Source organism: Microtus pennsylvanicus, chromosome 5, assembly GCF_037038515.1.
Source record: "Microtus pennsylvanicus isolate mMicPen1 chromosome 5, mMicPen1.hap1, whole genome shotgun sequence".
NCBI lineage: Eukaryota > Metazoa > Chordata > Mammalia > Rodentia > Cricetidae > Microtus > Microtus pennsylvanicus.
In genome coordinates, this window is record NC_134583.1 from 22,329,387 (window position 1) to 22,351,057 (window position 21,671).

Below are 21,671 nucleotides of genomic sequence, written 5' to 3' on the forward strand. Positions count from 1 at the left end.
CTAGCTTTTCACACGGGCTCTAGGGATCAAGCTTAGCTTCACAAGGGTGTGCAGTAAGAACTAAATTAAGTAGTCAACTAAATTACCTCTCCAGACCCTCGTGTTTTCTGAGACAGGGCCTCCTATAGCCCAGTCTGGCACTGAACTTGTTATGTCATGAAGGATGATTTTGATTTTGAACCCCTGTCTCTCTTGCCTCTCTCACCGGAATCCTGGGATTGTAGGCACCTTCTGTTGTGTGCTCAGTTTATGTAGTATGTGGTTTGAAGTCGGTGCTTTGTGCATGCTGAACCAGTACTCCCCTGACTGAACCACATTTATCCCCAGGTTCAGATGGGCTTTCTCTGTAGGCCAGGCTTGTTCTCATGACCTATGGCTTCATCCTCCCAAGTTCTGGGATGACAGGCATGTGCCACCACGTCCAGCCTTTGGAATGCTAAACCTTTGGAAGTTTTTGTGAATGTTTATTTTTCACTCTATCTTTTAAACGAATTTCATCATCTGGTCATCTCAGTGTCAAGGTAAAAAAGGAAGCAGTAACTGAGGCTTCAGAACCCCAACATGTAAAGTCACAGCTGTGACACTAGGTGAGCCAAGGACTGGGGGGAACAGGCATTTATTCTTGAATTTTTTGTTTTAAATCTTATAGGTGAAAGGCAACTTGCAAAACTTTTAACTTACTCATAGATTTGAACAAAACACCCAGATTCAGTTCCCAATGCCAAAAGCTAAGAGTCATTTCCACAGCTCTCAAGTAATAACAAAACAGCAATATCAACTTGAAGTGTTGCTAAAGGACTTGATTAATACCTCTGATTAGTAAATTTGGGTTTTTTAGAAATAAGGCTGGTGGCACTGTCATGTAATCCCAGAACTTGGGGGTAGAGGTTGGAGCATCCTTGAAAGCCGGGCTGCCTGTGCAGGGAGCGAGACCTTTCCTCAGAAACTAAGAAAAAGTCTGACTGCATGAGACAGAGAAGCCACGAGGGAAGTTGTGTGTTTGAATAACGTGGCAGCCCAGTTTTCTTGCCTGAGAGTTTATTTTCTGTCTCAGAGATCTCCAAGCGTAGCTGGTGTTACAGAGCCAGCCTTGCTGACCTCTACAGTGTGGGCTGCCACATTACCCGCTCTCACTAAAGTGCTGTGGTGCACGCACTGGTCTCAGCAGAGGACGGCTGAGGCTCAGCCTCCTGAAGCTTTATTGGCCTGGTCAGCCATTGTTCTCCAGGAGGAACTGGAAAGTGCAGTCCTTAAGCTGCTCACAGTGCAACTGCTTCTGTTCTTTTGAGTAGTACAGGTTGGCTTCCAACTTACTGTGTAGTCCAGACTGTTTGGAATTAGCGATCTTTTTACCAGGAATTAGGACTGCTTCCTGTACTCATGGAGAACTCTTCTGGTTTGTATGTTCCTAGTGACTGGCAGATTGGAGCCCAGGGAGCAGGGTCTTCAGTGTTGAGACTTTTCATAGCGCGGTTCTAAGGGGGAAATGACACGATTCCCTTTACCTTTCTGTTTCTGGGCTGTGGTCAGCTTATGTTGTTCCCATGTTTGTGTGATGTGTTCTGTCAGATCTGGGGAATGCTGGCACTAGAAGGCATCGGCAGCTCTTCTGGGCTCTCGTGGTGCCTCTTGACAGTGGGGGAGCAGCAGACAGTAAAGGAGTGGGGCAGTGCTGGCCTGCAGCTGGAGAATGCTCACTCGTGTGATGGCATTGTACGCGTGTCTACTCATGTCTCCTCGACAGTCCTGTGATGGCCACCTTTGTGTTGTCCTTGCAGGGCAGAGGTCAGGGCCAAGTCTCCCCTTGAGGATGAGCGTCCTTGCTCTGAGGAGCCCCCAAGCATGCACATTACTTTACCAAACTTGTCTCAAGATGAGCCTCCTCCAAAGACAACACTGGCCAGTGAGGAGGCCTTGCAGAAGATCTCCGCACTTGAGAATGAGCTTGCTGCCCTTAGAGCTCAGATTGCCAAGATTGTGACCCTGCAGGAACAACAGAGTCTTAATGCAGGTATGTAACTCCCGTATTGGCTTGGGAAGGCAGGATAGTGTGAGCAACTAGTCTAATTCAGTCCATCTAGTACAGAACCTGATGATGATGGTGTGTGTGTGTGTGTGTGTGTGTGTGTGTGTGTGTGTGTGCACGCGTGTGCGCGCGTGCGCGTACCTTTGTGTTTGGGAAGATGGCCAGGGAATAATCCACTCAGCAAACACTGAAATGCCTGCTGAAGTGTGCTGTTTGTGAGTGGCTGGCTGCTTTATGGAAAACTCAGGCTTTCTGTTTAGTGAAAGGAACCAGTGTCTGAGTGGAACTTGTGCCAGATGCTGGTTACACCTGCATGGCCTGAGGTAAACATCTGATACTTCACCCCGCTCTCCTGCTCTAAATTGAGTGAAACAGTACCTGTGTTAGTTACCAAGTCCCTGTGCCATTAAGTATGGAAAGGAAATAAATGCACACAGCAGATACCTAATGGCTATTCTCTTCCTCTTGTCTAGAGGAGAAACCAAATTCAGGACTTTGCTATAATACTGTTAGTTTAATTAGTGTGAGGTTTTTTTCCCCATGGAGAAGAAACTATGGTCTTGAAATCCTAGCCTGCCAATCTGCTGGAAGAAGTGGTTGTTTTTCTCTTGCTTCAGTCCTAGTGAGATTCTTCACTGCCCTGTGTCTGAATCAGTTGGAATCCCCATGCAATGTGGCATGATGGGTAAAGGTGCTTTGGGCACTGAGTACTAGAAGGTGAGGGGTGAACTTGCAGTGGTTTGCATAGACATGTCTTTGTGTATCAAGTTCTGGCCTTTTCTTCTGTTAACTTGGAACTGTTTTCTTTACCTCCCTCTGCTGGTAGACAAGGAAAACTACCATAAGTAGGAGGTGGTTGGAGTTTGCTGAGATGTCTTAGTTGTAATCGGAACACTCCCAGTAAAATTCTCAACAGGTAACTGTTGCCCCCAAGCCTCCTCAGTACAGTTCTGCAGCAGAGAAAGCTAACTTTGAGCTTCTTTAACACCTTATTACTTTTTTTGTTTGAAAATTAAGTGTAACACTGTTTTGTGGGACAAGGTTTCCCTCTGAATCTCCAGCTGGCCTGGAGTTTATTATCCGGATCATGTTGGCCTTGAAGTGGTGTGGTCCTTCTGCTGCGGTCTTCTGAGTGCTGGGATTATAGGCATGTACCAAAGGACACAGTTAATACGATGCAAGCTTTTGTGATACTTTCTGTGAATTGTCCAGTGGTGTATTGAAGACAAATGTTTTGGAGTAAAGACTGCTTTGTGGTTTTTTTTTTGTTGTTGTGAGTGATCATCCTGTGTGTCACAAACAGATACATCTAAAATCTCAAAAACACTTTTATTTGAATGGGATGTTTCCATTGGGTAAGTTTGAGTTCAGTGGAGTAGTAGCTCATATTCAGATATTTCTGAGTAACTGAACAGCATTTTCCTTACAGAACTGAGATTCTTTTTAAGAATATTGCTTTTAGGAATACAGAACTCTGTCACATAGTTTTGCTTTTAAAAAGTGATGTTTTCTTGCCTGTTACCAGAAAGATTAAGTTTGTTTCTTTGTTTCTTCTGTAGGTCACTGTAGCACCGCTGTAGCACCACCACCACCACCTCCCCCTCCTCCACCACCACCCCCTCCTCCCCCTCCATCAATGCTCCACCAAAGTATGTCTGCCATTGATCTGATTAAAGAGCGAAGAGAGCAAAGACTCAATGCTGGGAAGACTCTGGCTAAGAGCCACCCGAAGCCGCCTGATATGCCGAACATGCTAGAGATCCTAAAAGACATGAACAATGTGAAGCTGCGGTCAGTCAAGAGGTGAGGGCTCGCCTTCGTCCTTGTGTCCCCTCTGCTCTGTAGAGCCGTCTTTCCTTCAAGGAAGGTTAGCTGCTCCAACAGCTCCTCCAGACAGGACAGCCAAGGGCAGGCAAAGGCTGTGCGTTAGGCAGGCTTCTCAATTCCACCACGTGTCATCCTCTAGACCAGCCTGGCCTTGAACTCCCAGAGATGCGCCTGCCTCTGCCTCCTGAGTGTTGGGACTAAGGCGTATGTCATCACCCCCTGGCCGTAAACTCATTTCTTTAAAAAAGATTACCTATTTTAAGAAAAGGTTCCGTATGTGTATGGGGAGGTCAGAAGACAGCTTGTGGGAGTTGGTTCTTGCCTTCCATATGAGCCCTGGGGATGGATCAGGTCGTCTACCACGGTGGCAGGCACTTTACTTGCTGAGTCCTCTCACTGGCCCACATGTCTCCAGCAGAGGCACACTGTGCCCCCTCTCCTGCTAAGAGTGGCTATGTCACCAAGTAACTGCCGTCCACAGAAGACCTGTGAGGGACATTCCATAGTGACCTTTGGTTTCTGCTCCCTTCTCAAAGGTCGGAGAAAGATGTAAAGCCTAGGCCAGTGGATGCTACTGACCCTGCTGCTCTCATAGCAGAGGCTCTGAAAAAGAAGTTTGCCTATCGGTATCGACACAATAGCCAGGGTGAAGCTGAGAGAGGAATTCAAAAGCCAGAACCGGAGGCTACCTCAGAGCCAGCCCTGGTGAGTATTGGCATATTTGGTGGATAAAGGGCACCCATATGCATCTCCTGCATGATGCGCTAGGTCCTGTTCCCCACCTATATGGAGAGTGGAGCTAGCTGGGTGGGGAAAGGTAGCTTTTGTTTCTGAGACACGAGATCCGGACTGTCCTTAAACTTGGGATGCAGCAAGGCTGGCTAAACCCTGGTCTCACTATGCCCACCTCTATGTGGTGCGACCAAAGTGGTTGTGCCCCTGTGCCCTGCAAGGACATCTTTGTGTTTCTCACTGTAAAAGTTGTTCAGAAACCCCAAACTTACCAAGTCTACCCTGAATTTCCCTACAGGCTTCTGTGAAATTCAACCTAATAGAAATTTCATTATGGCAGTGTAGTGTTTATATTCAAATTGTAAAGATTTACTCAAAATACAAGGGGATCATTTTCCCCCATGCACCCTGAGTTTTCCTGGAGATCTGAGATGGCCGTGGACGGTGTGCCAGGTCTCAGAGACTAAGCTGACCGCTCTTGCGCCGACTCCTGCCCAGGCTGTGAATGTGGGTACCTGCTGACCTATTTTTTCATGCTTTTTTCCCCTTCAGTTTGGTCCGCATATATTGAAGTCTACAGGGAAAATGAAGGCTTTAATTGAAAATGTTCCGGATTCCTAATGGACAATGAGTTCAGAAAGACTCCTGGTTCACCTGCTGGCTTGCAGAGCTGAGTGTGGCTGGTAGACATCACCAGTGTGTAGTAAATTCCTGGCGGTAGTATTCATTGGTCTCCTTCTTAGCCTGACTAGAGGAGTGAGGTAGTGGAAGCACCAGAGGTTGGTTTGGCTCTTAGGAGATCTCGGCCAGTTCTGGAGCTTTCCTTAATACACATGTATTATGACATGTTTTTAATAGGTTTAATATTTGTAGGGTCTCAGAATACAGACATGCCATTTGTGGATGTTGCTGTTCATTCTCAATTCTTAACACTACCTGTTAATGTTTTATATGCACACATTTGCATATAAAACAGTATGTAAAAACTCGCGAGGAATGGTATCAGTGAGGATCCTGTTATCTTCACTTTGAGTTTACTGGTCAGTGAGGGAGGAGCTGGTGTGCCCTGTTAGTAGAGGACAGTGTTGGAGATGGGAATGCTTCGAATAGGATTTACATATGTTCTCATTGTTTCTTTCCTCCTGGAGCTGAGTTTACATAAGGAGCAACAGATGTTTACTGCTGAGTTTCCATATTGCTTTCTGTTAGAGGGAACCGAGGGCCCCGGAAGGCTAAGCCTCATTGCCATCCAATCCTAGGAAGTCAATGTACTTCTCAAGTAGTAACAAATCCAATTATTGAATTAAATCTCTTTTTAAATAAAAGCCAGAATGTACCATCTTTCTTTTCAGTTTAATGAATGGCCTCAAAAAGATGATTTATTGCTAAATTAGGTTTTAAGTTGTCCAAGTTTACTATTGACATGATTAAACACTATGACCAAAAAAGCAACTTGGGAAGGCAAGGGTTTGTTCATCACAGTTCCATGTAACAGTTCGTCATCTAAAGCAGTGAGAGCAGGAACGCAGGCAGGGCAGGCTCCCGAAGCGGGAGCTGATGTGAAGGCTATGGAGGGTGCTGCTTACTGGCTTATTTCTTAGGGAACCCAGGACCTCCAGCCCAGGGGTGACTCCATCCACCATGGGCTGGGCCTCCATCATCAATCACTAGTTAAGAAAACGCCTTACAGCTGGGTCTTAATGGAGGCATTTTCTTAGTTTCGGTTCCCTCCTCTCAGATGACTCTAACTTGTGTCAAGCTCACAGAGAACTAGCCAGCACAATACAAGATGTCAGCATAACTAAATTTATAAATTTTAAATATTGGTCAAAATATCCTTTCTAATGAAACATTCCTGACTAGGTGCATAAATACCTTTTCAGTTGTTTATCATTGGTCAGCCGATTGATTACGTTATGCAGATAACCATAGGCATTTCTAGAAAGTTGAAAACTGCCTTTATTATCCAGGGCTTGAAAGGACTTGTTATAATTTAAAGTACTTAATAAATTTTCATGATTTTTGTTTCCGATAAGTTCAAATGTCTTTAATATCAGAATCTCTTACCATGAGTAAATCTTTGTATTATTTAAGTCTAGCGATTAGTTGTTCTTCCCAGGAGAATTAAGAGATGGGAAGTGTAGATAGGTATTTTAAGTTATTGAAAATATGTGCTCTAAATCTTTAACAAAGATTGAACTATTTTTCATAGTTTAGTTTAAAATGTGGTATGTTATTAATGTATATTGTTTCTAAATGTTTTCTATGGTTTGAATACTGTCTTTTATGAGATTCAGAAAATTCGTCTGACCACATATTTTGACCTAAGAAATTTATATCAGTATTGAATTTGGCTAGCATTCCAATATATGAAAGTTATTATTTTAAAATAAAGCTGTTGAGTTTTTCTTTTGAGTATACTATCATCTATTTGTACATTTACCTCCCCTCTCTTCCCTCCCCTCCTCTCCCCTGTAGTGTAGGATAACTGGTAACTGTAACCAGCACTCTCTTCCCTCCCCTCCTCTCCCCTGTAGTGTAGGATAACTGGTAACTGTAACCAGCACTCTCTTCCCTCCCCTCCTCTCCCCTGTAGTGTAGGATAACTGGTAACTGTAACCAGCACTCTCTTCCCTCCCCTCTCTTCCCTCCCCTCCTCTCCCCTGCAGGTGTAGGATAACTGGTAATACACTGTAACCAGCACTCTCTTCCCTCCCCTCCTCTCCCCTGCAGGTGTAGGATAACTGGTAACTGTAACCAGCACTCTCTTCCCTCCCCTCCTCTCCCCTGCAGGTGTAGGATAACTGGTAACGCACTGTAACCAGCACTCTCTTCCCTCCCCTCCTCTCCCCTGCAGGTGTAGGATAACTGGTAACGCACTGTAACCAGCACTGCCCTCCTTAATGAGCTGAGCCAGCTCTCACTCACTTCTCTTAGACTGGAGGCCTGAAGGAGAACAGCATGCAGCTAAGGAAGGAATTCTTCAAGTAGATGAACTTTGTGTCTGGTAGTGTTGTAGTGACAGTTTCATAGAGATAGAAAATGTGAGTCAGAGCACTGTACTTGAAGCCACCACGATTGTGGACAAGTGAATTTATTCTCAAACCATTGAGACCCTTGTCTCAAAAATGAAGTTTACACTTTTAGTAGTATAAACCATTCTGAGCTCCTCTCGAGTCTGTTCCTTGGTTCTTCTTGGACACTCCCAGGAAATCCTGTAAGTGGGCCAGCGCTTCACTGGTCTTAGAGGTACCTTAACAAAAAATAGAAAAACAAAAATACCATAGCAAAGTAAGGACCCAGCATCTTGTATTTTTCCGGAGGAAGCCGGCAGTATTTGACTCCAGGACTAAGGATGTTCCTCTAGCTAGAAGTTCTCAAACTTTGTTCTTTGGTAGATTCTCTAGCATCTTGCAACAGTCTACAGCCCGTCATGGTTAGAGCAGAACGTGGGTGTATTAATATTCTCAGGGCAAAGGCCAGATAGCACTTTCTATTTCAAACCAAGTGGTTATGGTAGGGGAGCCCTGGTTACTTCACGGTGAAAAACCTCAAGGACAAACCTAAGGTATAACATGTCTTTGTTGCCCAGTGGCCAGCCTATCTACTGACCAGATGTTTTTTATGAAAGAGTAAAAGGTGCATGTCCAAGGGGATTTTATATTAGAAACCAGTATCTTAAGAGGGAAAAAAGGTCTCACGTATAGTGTTAGTCTTTCTGGAATACTAAAGTTGACGACAGAGCACACAGGTATGTGTGTAACAGAATAAGGGTCATGTTAGCCAGATGGTTCTTGCCTTCTGCCCTCCCTGACACATAGAACATGGGCAACTGACTAAGCCATTATATTCAGACTTCTTCCAGAGATCTGAATGGAAGCCTTGAGGATATGTGGCACTTAACATCTTGAGGGGGTAATGAGGGTAATTTGCTTAGCACTTACTATCTATTTGGCTTTATGGAGTAAATATTTTAGAGGCCAGGAAACACTCAAAAGATTAGGTACCTGTTGAAGAACTTAAATCCAGGTCTGCCATTCCGTGGACACCACTCCTAAAAACCACACTACATAAACCTGCTTCCTAAGGAGAAACTGAGGCAGAGGGAGGGAAATAGGAAACACCAGCAAGGGGAAGCTCCCAGGATGGCTGAATTCCATCCACATCTCCTGAAGTTCAACCCGAACTGATGTGTCCGCTATAATAGAAACACTTAGCCCCTTCTCAGATGGAAAATCCAGTTTCTGTTAATGTTCACTTTAACACAGACGGGAGCCTTCTGCATGGAGACGAGAGCTCTGCCATTGGACTGTGTCCCAACACCTAGGAACGCAAGGCCTTAACTCATTAGAGGAATGCGGTTGGAGACTCACGCTGGGATTAGTGTTCTTCTCAGATTAAGAAATTATTAGCCCATTCTTCCAAAGGCCACGTGAGGATAAACTAAGTTAGCCAGTCTACAAGGTGGGAAAGAAGCCCCTCCTGGAACAGCCATCCTGGCTCCTGATCGTACTTGTTTCCAGTCGTGAGCTGTCCTGTGCTTCCGCACCTGAAGAAAACCCACAGGCAGACTTTGATGTTTCCTTCAAAACTTTATAATTTTTATAAATTTAAGATAAACTGTGATACATTAATTACAGTTTTCTGAAATTTTTATGACATGTTCAAACAGTGAAAAAATATTTCAAATTTATTACACACACACAGACACATACACACATACATGGGTGGTTTTTTTAACAGAGACTACTGAATCAACTAAAAACCGTAAATGACTAAGTCAGCAGATTTCAGTTGTAAGTTCAGAGCCAACAAGAAGCTGAATACTGAAAATAATGGCATTTCTCTTTCCTCTTTCATCCTACCAGATTCTAAAAATGGAGTCCAGGGTAACTTACAAAGCTTAGGCACGAAAGTTTAAAGTCAGTATTTTACTCATTTTGAATACTTAAAACTGTATTCTTTAATCAAATTTGAATGCCGAGTGATTTCGGAATTTAGAGATACGAACGGTGCTAGTTTCGTCCTTAAGCCCGTCTCTCAAGCAGTACTCCAGGGCCACCCTTCATACACAGCCCTGAAAACCAATCGATTGAGACCCTGGCTTGTAACTTTTAATGCTCTTTCAAAGTATTAACTCCCAGCGCCATGTTCGACACAACAGGATCCAGACATCGTTTACTATACAACTTCAGTTCTACCAAACCACTCCTAAAGGGTCCATTACACAGTAACCTGTGGCCCAGTTCACATCCACCCTACACCGTGCACACTGAAGAACAGAAGAGACCATGTATGTTCCTGTCGCTCAGCCCCGTGCTGGCCTGCGGTGGTGGTTAGCCTCCTGAAGCCCATGTTGGAGGTCCTCCCAATGCCTGCAGGTTCTTAGACCAAATACCAAATCTCCAGTGCAGCTTACGTTGCAAATACACACTGGAGATGGGCTAACTAGTTTTTGCATGTTCCTTTTAAAGCAGTATGATTTTTAGGTCTTAAATAGGAAACAAACATCAAAAAGCATTGCAGAAAAAGACCATTCTGAACCATAAAGGAACCACTAGCACCTCTAACCTATACCTCAGGTATAGGGGATTTTTTTCCAGGTTTACAAAGGACAAAAATAGAGAATTTTGATTTTTTAAAAAAAAAATACAAAAAGCTTTGTTACAAACCATTATGTTTAAAGTACAAATACTAATGAGGAACCAGATTTGTGGTTTAGGTAGGACTTGTTATAATTTTCTCACCTACCCCCTCTTCAGCACTGGGCCCAGACTCCCAAATGGCTGCTACATCCTCAAAAATTCTTTGAAGTATCCAATTTCTCTTGAAATGTCATGAATTTTGCACTATGTATTTGCTTACTTTATTTATTTTTAAATGTGATTTGAATGTCGAAGAAGCAGGAGGGTGGCAGGTAATTCCCACACAGCTCTAAAGATCTGGGAGCATCACCTGGTTTCCCTTTGAGAAGCTGGAGAGAGGAAAGCTACACCTTGTCCAAGACCAGCATAGTCAGGGCGGAAGTCAACAGCCACCCCAGGCAGAGAAAAGGCTGAAGGAAGTAACAGGCAGGTCTAACAGTTACCAGTCAAGCTACCGTGTAGAAACAACTGTGGCAGATAGCCCCTAGAGCATCCGAGGGAAGAGGGTACCCCAGTCCACAGCTATGGGTATCAGCAGGTATCCCCACAGGGAGATGGGTGCATGAGGAAACGCGTCCCTTGCTCAGAGTCCTTGCTCACTGAGTAAACCAGCTGCTCCTAATTTGGCTTCCCAAGGAGATTTGCCTAAAGGGAGAGAATGATTGGTAGTTACATTTCTCATTGCAAAATAAAATACCAAGACTGTTCTCTACAACATCAGCTATCGTGAGCTTACGGTGAGTTTCTTGTGAGCGTACAGGAATTTCGTCAGCCCCTGGACAGCTAAATAGCCATCACGCTGCCACTGTATGGGCCAGTGGCTTTCTTCAAGTAATAGCGTATCCGGTACCTACACTGACTGAGCCAAGTGTGGGCATGGACCACTTGAAATGAGGCTAGTCTAAGTTGAGATGTGGTGTATGTTTAAAATATACACTGAATCTCAAACAACACCCACTTCTAAAAGTAAAAAGGTAAAGAAAGTATCTCTTAAAATTATCATATGCTTAAATAAAATATTTTGGATATAAGAGTACTGAAGTTCTATCTTTATGTAGACAACAGTGAAGTCACTCAAGTGGGTTCTGTAAAGCTTCTACTTTCTTCTAGAGAGTTTAGGACAGAAATGTCCGACCTTAAAGTTTGCCCTAGTGAACTAGGCCTGGGAAGGTCGAAAGACCACTCTTTAACTAGCATGGGAAATGGTGTCACACACCTTAAATCCCAGGAGACAGAAGTGGGGAGATCCGTGTGAGTTTGAGGCCAAGTGTCTACACTGTTAACAGGCCATCTGAGACCAGGGAGACCCTGTGTCAGAAAGAAGAGTCAGTGGCTTTTGCTTACGCTGCTTTGGAAAGGCCGATAAATACAGCTGGTGCCTTCTGCCCTTTCCAGTGAGTGATTTCTTAGGCAGTTCCCAACGGTGGGAACAAAATGCTGTGAAGTCAAGCACTATCCATACTAGGCAAGACCGATCAAGCTGAACCGGGCCTTGGCACACTTGGAGGGTGCCGAGAGTAAGGCCCACAGAAGCCAGAGGACGGTGTCTGCACACTGTTGAGACTGCAAAACACGCAGGAGCCACCAGCTGACTGGCCACCTAGTTAGTAATTGGTTTCCAAAGGATTGAGAGGTGAGGTAAAATGCAAAGATTAAAAGGAGAAAAGACCAATTTTTATTCATCAAAAGTTAACAGCAACAGGCACATGTTTAAATGAGTATGGCAAAGCCTTTTACAAACAGCTTTGCACTCAAGCTTCCTCCCAAGATGGCTGTTGCAACTGTAAACATAATAAACAGTCTTTACAGTAACAAGGGAATTACAAAGTAACTAAAAGCACCGTTTCTCTTAAAACTAGATTACAGTTGTGCTTGCTGTACATAAAACCATTGAAAACAAATTACAAAAGTGGAATGTTTTGTCTAAAATTAGTCCTTAAATTTTATCCTAGAAAACATGTATTCACATCAAAAGGCCCACCAAAGTGTAACGTCTCATCAGAGGGAGGGACAAGAAACAATGCACTTTTCAAATCAAAACGAGAAGTTTGGTCGCTTAGCTTTGTGCATAGTTGAAGGCACCTGGAGCAGTCTTACAGCTTTGCCTACCTTCCCTCCCCAGGTGTGGCTGCTCACTAGGTCACATTCTCCAACAATAAATAAAAGCTTCCATTTCCAATCCTTTCCCACACGGATGGACAGAACATGCACAGCCAGACATGCACAAACATGCACGTAAACACACACACACACACACACAGTCACACGACATACCTCTCACGCACTGCAGCGAAAGGGACTTAGTTCCCTTGGTCTGAAGGACACACTTCCCCATCCCACTTTATTTCAGATCGGCAAATACCCTGAGCTGATTATGGTGTGTTAAACATTCCACCTTTTCCTTGCATGTGCAGGTCACGTGTACAGTAGTGAAAACAACATGCAGTATCTTCAGAGTCAGGACACAGCTGGGACACTGGTGTTCCGGCCCTCCCGCCCCAGAGGAAAAATCAAGAGTTAAAAATCTGCAGTGCCAAACAGCACAGGAGTGAAGTGCTTGGTGCTGTGTGACAACCGCTCCCTCTCCAGCGCAAAGACAAAACAGCGAAGGAAAGGGAGGCTCTGAGGGCTTCCAAAGAAGAAAAAGGCAAACCACTGGAGAGCTGCAGTCTCCAGCCGGAGCTGGGACTGTCTCAGTGGTTCCTTCACAATCGTGCTCCAAGGCAATTTAGAACCAGTATTTCAGAGTTGATTGTAAACATAGAGTCTTGCCAGAGGCAGCAGAGGCTGGGCGCTTCACATTTCTGTTTTCTCAGAGAGAACATAGTGGAAGGGGCAGATGGTTTGTGGAATAGGGCAGGTCAGATCAAGATTCTGCTGAGATTCAGTTCAAGTTTCGGGGCTCGAAAGAAACGCGTAGCAAATCTTCCTTTGATGATCCTTTCTGGTTCACCTGCTGAGCTTTGCATATTCAAGGTTTCACACGAAAGCCAGATGCATATTGCTGCGTAATCAGTCTTATTAAAAAGTGGGCTCCAATGATCCAACAGAAGAAACCTCAATAATAAATAATGCTGGCATCATTTCCTTGGAAACCAGTTCTTCACCTCGAGACCCCTTTCACATTTCCACAATCTTGCAGGAGGGAGCTGGTCCCACTGGTTCAGGTTAGGATAACCGATTTTCCTGAGTTAGTAACTGTGAGTTGAGCTGAAAGGCAGCGTTCGCATCCTCGCTGCCGGGCGGTTGTCTCTGCAGTCCCTTCCAGCTGGCTTTATTCAGCCCCACATGACCGAGCATTGTCTGTGACAGCCTTGTATCCGAAAACCTGGCCCACTCCGTAAATAACGGCTCCACCAGGTAGGTCATAAACCCTTGAGAAAGAGGGGAAAAGCCATTAGGAGATGCCTTGAATAGATCGTCAAAACATCTGGAGTTTTAATGCTCTTCAGGCCCACTCTACTGTTACCAGGATATTTCCACAAGGTCTGGGTGTGTGCACATGTCATTTACCAATCTGCATTTCCAGAGGTGAGCTGGCCAGGATCACCCGGCCTCTGCGACTTTCTCTCAGCTGAACAGCCATATCCTACTTAAGCCGTATGTGATGGTCATGTCAGCCTAAGGGCACTAGTACAGGACACAACTTAGGATATCGGCCAAGAGGTGGCTGCATCCCTTCCTCTGAGATGGAATATTACATGTGGCATGGCTTAGTATTTGCAATGTCAACTCCTGAGAAGAAGCAGTCTAAAAATCCTGAACCTAGTTTTTGTCTTTTTTTTTTTTTTTTTCTCGAGACAGGGTTTCTTTGTGGCTTTGGAGCCTGTCCTGAAACTAGCTCTGTAGACCAGGCAGGTCTCGAACTCACAGAGATCCGCCTGCCTCTGCCTCCCGAGTGCTGGGATTAAAGGCGTGCGCCACCATCGCCCGGCCCGCTGCTGAACCTAGTTTTAAAAAAGATTATTAAAATGAGAAGAGGTGTACATGCGGGCGTCAAGGGCAGCTCGCGGGAGCTGGTTCTGGTCTAACATTATGGGTCTGAGTCTCAAAGGTGACCTTCAACTTCTGACCCTTCTTCATTATAAAAATGCTGAGTTTATAAAATCACAATTTAAAAATACATGTTTTCATTCATGTGTGTGCCTGTGTTTTTCATGTGTTTGAGTGTTCTTAGAGGCAGAGGCCAGAAGAGGGCTGGAGTTGCGTATGAACCACCTGATGTGCTGCTTCCAACAGTCCAGAAGAGCAGCCTGAGCCGTGGAATTCCTTCCTTTAAACCAGAGAGCAATTTCCTCAGGAAAAAGACCTTCAGGGAGCTATGTGCACTACGCATCCACCTAGCCTGCATTTCCCCTTTCCCTCTATTTCACCTGTTCTTTGAACTTGAGAACCCTTGAAAATCAAGACGGGCAGGGCAGTGGTGGCATGCGCCTTTAATCCCATCACCCGGGAGGCAGAGGCAGGTGGATCTCTGAGTTCGAGGCCAGCCTGGTCTACAAGAGCTAGTTCCAGGACAGGCTCCAAGACAAGAGATAGATTGTCTCATTAGCTCCACTAGGAGAAAAACATCTATCAGCCTTGGCCCCAGGAGCCAGGACTGGCTCCCACAGGCTCAGCACCATGCACTCGTCCAAGCTGGGCCTGTTTTCTGCATCTCTGACTCTATAGTCAGCAGCCTCTCCGCCCTACGAGAAGATGCTTTGTACTCACAGCGCAGGTACTGCAGCTCCGCCGCACTATGCCTGTGCTAGTCCTGATGTTCATCAGCACATGCCACTGTCTTCGGTCTCCCAACCCCAGCTGCCATAAACACACTCTATCCCAGCTCCTGAGTGTCCTCCTACCTTCCCAGCCCAATACAATACACTCAGCCTCAGGCCGTCCTCCCCATGTTCTGCGATGCCAGTCACAGAACAGTCTGTGCTTTCCAGTACACAGTTCCCTGAACCGTTAATTCTGAAGTGCTTCCCACCTCTAGGTTTGGTGGCTGTGGGACACCAGAGTCAAGAGCAAAGAGTATTTGTGTGACATGTGCACACTCTGGGAGCCTGGAGGCAGGAAGAAGGCTTTGACGGAAGTGACGTGAGGCCAACAGGAGGGGTTGGCAGAGCAGATAGAGGGAATGTTGGGGAATATTATTTTAAGGTGTGTTACTTTTGTTTATGTTGCATTTGTTTAACTCTGTGAACCTGTGCTACTGTGCCTGTCCAAAACACCTGATGGTCCTAGTAAGGAGCTGAACGGCCAGTAGCAAGGCAGGAGCAAGAATTGGCAGGGCTGGTAGGCAGGGAGGATAAATACGAGGAGAACTCTGGGAGAGAAAGATCTGGGAACGAGCAAGGAAGGAGGAAAACTTCAGGGGCCAGATGCAGAGTAAGAAGGAAAAAAAGGTATATATAGGAATAGAGAAAGAAAAGTCCTGAGGTCAAAGATATGATGGGATAATTTAAGAAAAGCTGGCAAGAAACAAGCCAAGCTAAGGCTTGGGATAAGCTTCCATGTGTGATTTATTTGGGAGCCAGGTGGTGGGCCCCAAAAGAGCCAAAAGGGGAAAAAATAAAATATCAACAAGGGACAATGGTTAAGATTTTCTCAAATGGTTAAGAGTCCTTTGTTTTGAATAATTTTCTAGTCTAGTATTAACAAAATCAAAATGAATGGAATTTTTTTTAACTAGTTGCAACAAATTGTGCATAGTTACCAATCTGGATGTTGGCAATAGACTCAGTCTGACGATCACAAAGTGGACTCACACCCAAATGGTACTTTTTTTCTATATCTCCTATAAATGAAGAGAGAGAGAGCCACGTTAAGATGGAGCAGCTCTGTGGTATAAATCTATTAGGAATACCTTCTCTGTCTGTAAATTTACTGGGAGAACATCACACAATCCTCACGAGAGGATTAAACAAGTGACATAAAGCTTGCCAAGTTGATGTCACTATTTACGTGGACCAAATAAAATATTTCTTGTAGATGTTCCCCCCAAGACTAATTCTGTCAGTATTTTCAAACATGCCTCGCCTGCTCACATGGTCCTGCGCTCTACAGAGGTGAAGGGATGGGGTAACCGCAGAGCAATCTGCCTGCAGGGTCCGGTTTCCCGCCTACTGTACAGTCATGAGCGCACAGCGTCACTTAGTTCCCAAACATGCTCTGGGTGTTACTGGCCATGCACACACCGACCGTGAATAGTTGTTAACAACATAAAGCATCTAAGGTGCGGCTCTTCTCCACACAGCACCGTAACCTGCCTTGGTGGAAGAATTCCTCCGTTACTTTTTCACTCCACTGCTTGCTTAGCTCCCAGCTCCGACAGGGGTTACAGATGTCAGCACATTTCAAGGCCATCTAGCAAACAAAATAGTAAAGCCGCGTTAGAAGAGAAGACCTGAGTTGCATCAAGCTTTAATATTCCCCAACAGTGAAGAACTCGGAAGAAAGAGAGAGCATCTGGGCTCGTAGCTCAGTATAGGGCATGCGTTTAGTGTGCCTGGGTCCAGAACCAAATAAAAACGGAAGTCAGCAAACAGGAAAATCCTGTGAGGAAAACTCATCCTGTCATATTAACTTTACGCTGCCACCCATCTACCAGGAGGCTGAACCAGAACTACCCTCGGCAGTCCCAAGGAGGCACAATGACTGGATCAAAGTATCGACAACCCCAGAGAAACCATCTACTCCTTGCCCACTTCATGTGAGAATTCATCAGAGTAAGCAGCCACTGCTGACTGGGTGCCTTTCTTCACTCTTCCTTGGAAACCTCGGATATGAAAAGTACCAAAAGTCACGTCCTTCTGGAAGGGAGCGTGCTGAGGAGCTTCTCTTTCCTTACAACCCACCCTGAGAAAATAGGCTGCTACAATATGTCGTTTTTGCTCTACCTGTCCCTCCCATGATTTACCCTGGAAACAATCTTTGCAGCTTGGACTTTACCTGTAGAACCAAATGCCTATGTCTGCCATCGTCAAGGTGTAAGTCACCTCTGTCCAAGTGAGATCTAAACAATGACAGGTACTCGTTCTGGCGGCTGATGTCTGTGGCTAGTATCAGAGCACCTATCTGGGTCTCCATCTGTTGCCTGGAGTTAGAGAAATAATAAAGGAGACGGTTATACTTTCTATTTATTTTCTCCCTTAAGCTTAAATATTCAGAAAGCTTTACAAAACCCTAAAATACCTGCCAGTTGCTTTAAACTTGATATATAAAAAAGTATTGTGAAGAATGCATTAAAAAACTATTAAAATAATCAAAAGTAAAACTGAGAATTTACAGGGAACTATCACTATGCTAGGATTTCAAAGGGGTCACTTTATTCTGTCAGCCAAAGTGCAGTTATCTACTTAAAAGGGGAAACGGTCATTGAACACTCAAGTGCTGATTGAGAAACTTCTGAGGAATTTTCTTAGAAATCCCTGTGTGCACAGCAAACGACTGTCTTATCTTTTGGTGCCCAGGACCTAAAAGTCAGAAAATAATATAGAGAAAACGCCAGCACATTCAACTGTCCCGAGACACTTTGGGAGAGCTGCTTAATAAAATCCTGATAAAATTCTACTCAGTAGTTGAATCAAGAGTGAGAGAAATGTTTAGTGATGAACGCGCAAACTCTTCTACCAGAGGACTTGGGTTGATTCCCAGCTTCCATGTATACTACCCATACAGTAACTGCAGTTTCGGGGAGTCCCTCTCTCTCCTGGCTCTCGGGCACCAGGAACACATGCATGTAGTGGTGAATGGATTTACATGTAGGCAAAGCTCCCATGCACAAAGTCAATCATCTATATAAGTATATTTGAATTTTCTGGAGGGAAACGCAATGTGTTAAAACAGAGAGATACACTGTGTCATTTTAAAAACTGCCTCATGGATAACAAGAGAAAGACACTTTTAAAAAAATGTCCTTACAGGGTTACAGTCAGCCCATCTCTGTGTTAACAATAAAGAGCCCTCAGCAAGGCCAGCGAGACGGCTCAGTGGGAACAGCACTTGCCTCCCAAACTCAGTGACTCCAGAGGAAGGAGACAAATGACGGCTGAGGGCAGCCTCAGGCCTCTGCACGCGTGTGCACTGCGGCACACCTGTGCCCAAACACACGTTTAGAAATAGGTGAAAAAATAAAGCAAGTATGAAAGACCACGCTGATAGGGAATGAGATGTTTTTGCCACCACTATCATGTTGGACTAACTGACATTACTGGTTTTTTTGTTAGGCCACTAGAATGGCCTATTTAGTATTAAGCTATTTTTCTAAGCTATTCTCTGTCATTCTTTTTCTTCATTATTTTGTCCGACAGCTCCACAGGCGGTGCTAAGACTGTACTTCTGTGGCACAGGGCCTTGGGACACTTATGGTTGTGTTGGCTTCGAAGGTGTTTTGAGGTCTGGAGGGTCTGGTTATTCAGTGTCTACTTCCTGTGCAATCTTTCAGGTACAGACCTGATTCCTCTGTCAGCAAAGTATGAAGAGTTAGGTAAAACCACAGTGGAGGTTTACAGTCCTCAGAGAGACGGAATATCTCTTGTAAGGTAAATAGCCAGCGAAATTCTAATGACTACCCAATAGGCTGGATAGAGCTTTCTTTGGACTCAGTGCGTGAGTATTTGGCCCACACTCGTGTATGTGCTGGGAGTGGATGTCTGAGGCACCGTGTGGCTGCTGGTCCTCTCGAGAACAGCAAGTTCTCTTAACTGCTGAGCCCTTGCTTCAGCTCCACTATTTTGACAATTTTTTTTAAATATTTATTTATTTATTATGTATACAATATTCTGTCTGTATGCCTGAAGGCCAGAAGAGGGCGCCAGACCTCTTTACAGGTGGTTGTGAGCTACCATGTGGTTGCTGGGAATTGAACTCAGGACCTTTGGAAGAGCAGGCAATGCTCTTAACCACTGAGCCATCTCTCCAGCCCCTATTTTGACAATTTTAAAAAAAGACACATTCAGTTTAACAAAACCTGAAAACTATGGAACACCTGAATAATAACATAATTCCCAAACTTTTATAAACTAGCTTACTGACTAATTTTGATCCACCTTACCTGCTTTCCAGGGGCAAATGCGAGAACAAACCAGATTCTCTCAACAAGCCCACTGCCGATCTCCAGTGGTGGTTTTCCAGGACTGAGGTATTCTAGGAAGAGGGTTCTCTGTTACCTAACAGTCATTTCTGAGCATAAAAAGCATCTGTCAGCAATATTAGCTTGGTTAAAGCTTCAACAATCTTTGGAGACTGACTTCCACTACCTTTACCTCCTTCCAAACACTGAACAGCATGGAATGCCAAGTATTAAAGCATTACCACTTTATTTGTGGATGGGGGAATGTATCTGTGGTGTGAGCAGTGTGCACATACGCACGTGTGTCGAGGCCAGTGGGCCTGCACCTCGTCGGTTAGCTGGTCAGCTAGTGGACTCAAGGGATCCTGTCTCTCCTTGGTGCTGGGTTTTAAGCCATACCAAAACAAAACAAAACAAACAAACAAAAAAACAAATTAATTCTCAACGAGACTGTACTCACCTTGTATAAAGTTGCCAGATAATGGTTGGTTTTAATAAGGAAAGGCTGATTAACACCCGGGTGATCCAGATCATGAGTGGCAGCTGCAATTAAGCTCAGCAAGATATCCCAAGGAGTTACAGAATTGGCAAGCTAAAGTGTAAGAAAAGAAGAATTAATCACAAACACACCTGAAATATACTCTACCACTAGGAGCCAGTAGGGTGGGGGGTCTCCTCACTGCCTGTCGCTTTTTCAGTGGACTGCTCCTTAGAGCCATCAGGAGCCTGCCAGGTAATGGCTCATGGGACGGTGCAGCCTGCATGCTGTGATGCACGGTGTACTGCATGCTGTGATGCACGGTGTACTGCATGGTGTGATGCATGGTGTACTTCAGCCTGTGATGCACGGTGTACTTCAGCCTGTGATGCATGGTGTACTGCAGGCTGTGATGCACGGTGTACTTCAGCCTGTGATGCACGGTGTACTGCAGGCTGTGATGCATGGTGTACTGCAGGCTGTGATGCATGGTGTACTGCAGGCTGTGATGCATGGTGTACTTCAGCCTGTGATGCATGGTGTACTGCAGGCTGTGATGCACGGTGTACTTCAGCCTGTGATGCATGGTGTACTGCAGGCTGTGATGCATGGTGTACTTCAGGCTGTGATGCATGGTGTACTGCAGGCTATAATGCATGGTGTACTGCACGCTGTGATGCATGGGTACTGCATGCTGTGATGCATGGTGTACTGCAGGCTATAATGTATGGTGTACTGCAGGCTGTGATGCATGGGTACTGCACGCTGTGATGCATGGTGTACTGCGCACTGGTGCATGGTGTACTGCAGGCTGTGGTGCATGGTGTACTGCGCACTGATGCATGGTGTGCTGCAGGCTGTGGTGCATGGTGTACTGCAGGCTGTGGTGCATGGTGTACTGCAGGCTGTGATGCATGGTGTACTGCGCACTGATGCATGGTGTGCTGCAGGCTGTGGTGCATGGTGTACTGCAGGCTGTGGTGCATGGTGTACTGCAGGCTGTGGTGCATGGTGTACTGCAGGCTGTGATGCATGGTGTACTGCGCACTGATGCATGGTGTGCTGCAGGCTGTGGTGCATGGTGTACTGCAGGCTGTGGTGCATGGTGTACTGCAGGCTGTGGTGCATGGTGTACTGCAGGCTGTGATGCATGGTGTACTGCGCACTGATGCATGGTGTACTGCAGGCTGTGGTGCATGGTGTGCTGCAGGCTGTGGTCCATGGTGTACTGCAGGCTGTGGTGCATGGTGTACTGCAGGCTGTGGTGCATGGTGTACTGCACGCTGTGATGCATGGTGTACTGCAGGCTATAATGCATGGTGTACTGCACGCTGTGATGCATGGGTACTGCATGCTGTGATGCATGGGTACTGCATGCTGTGATGCATGGTGTACTGCAGGCTGTGGTCCATGGTGTACTGCAGGCTGTGATGCACGGCGTACTGCCTGATGGACAGTCTATCCTGATATTGCCTTACTTTCTCCACACAACTAAAAAGAGCTAAGACAGCAACACCCCTCCTCAGAAACAATGACCCTAAACTGACAAACAGATTTGTTTATTTTCATCCTATGGAGGGATGGCCACATTCAGGACAGTGAAGTCATGCCAGAAAACAAATTTCATTGATAACAATTTAATGTTACTCTTAGTAATTATCACCAAACTTAAACAACAAATAACCATAGTCAAAGTTTATTATAAGCTGACTGAAATCTTCTATAATAGAAGTAGTCACCTTGAGTGTCACCAGCTATCATGAGACAGCCCTTTCTGGAAACTTGTACTCGCTCTGGAAGGTCCAGGACACACGCTGCTTTGTGACCCATCCCCTTGCCCTCTCCTTCAGCCCTGGCAAAGGGCACATCTGTGCCCACAGCCCTTTACGAGCCCTGCCACAG

General features: G+C 45.3%; 2 protein-coding genes across 2 annotated transcripts in view; one reads left to right on the top strand and one right to left on the bottom strand.

The window, feature by feature from the left end:
• The window catches only part of Mtfr1 (mitochondrial fission regulator 1), a 29,574-nt gene extending 24,234 nt beyond the window's left edge, over positions 1-5,340 (top strand). Inside the window, exons 5-8 of the mRNA XM_075971332.1 lie at positions 1,779-2,011; positions 3,586-3,829; positions 4,390-4,558; positions 5,138-5,340. Coding sequence (XP_075827447.1) covers positions 1,779-2,011; positions 3,586-3,829; positions 4,390-4,558; positions 5,138-5,206 — 715 coding nt within the window. The 3' untranslated portion in view covers positions 5,207-5,340. The remainder of the gene's footprint in view (positions 1-1,778; positions 2,012-3,585; positions 3,830-4,389; positions 4,559-5,137) is intronic.
• Positions 5,341-9,161: 3,821 nt separating this feature from the next.
• Pde7a (phosphodiesterase 7A) overlaps positions 9,162-21,671 on the bottom strand; it is a 103,236-nt gene continuing 90,726 nt past the window's right edge. The window contains exons 8-14 of the mRNA XM_075971331.1: positions 19,752-19,883; positions 19,274-19,365; positions 17,170-17,314; positions 16,488-16,584; positions 15,935-16,015; positions 12,505-13,604; positions 9,162-10,875 (exon numbers count right to left, since the gene is read on the bottom strand). Coding sequence (XP_075827446.1) covers positions 13,399-13,604; positions 15,935-16,015; positions 16,488-16,584; positions 17,170-17,314; positions 19,274-19,365; positions 19,752-19,883 — 753 coding nt within the window. The 3' untranslated portion in view covers positions 9,162-10,875; positions 12,505-13,398. The remainder of the gene's footprint in view (positions 10,876-12,504; positions 13,605-15,934; positions 16,016-16,487; positions 16,585-17,169; positions 17,315-19,273; positions 19,366-19,751; positions 19,884-21,671) is intronic.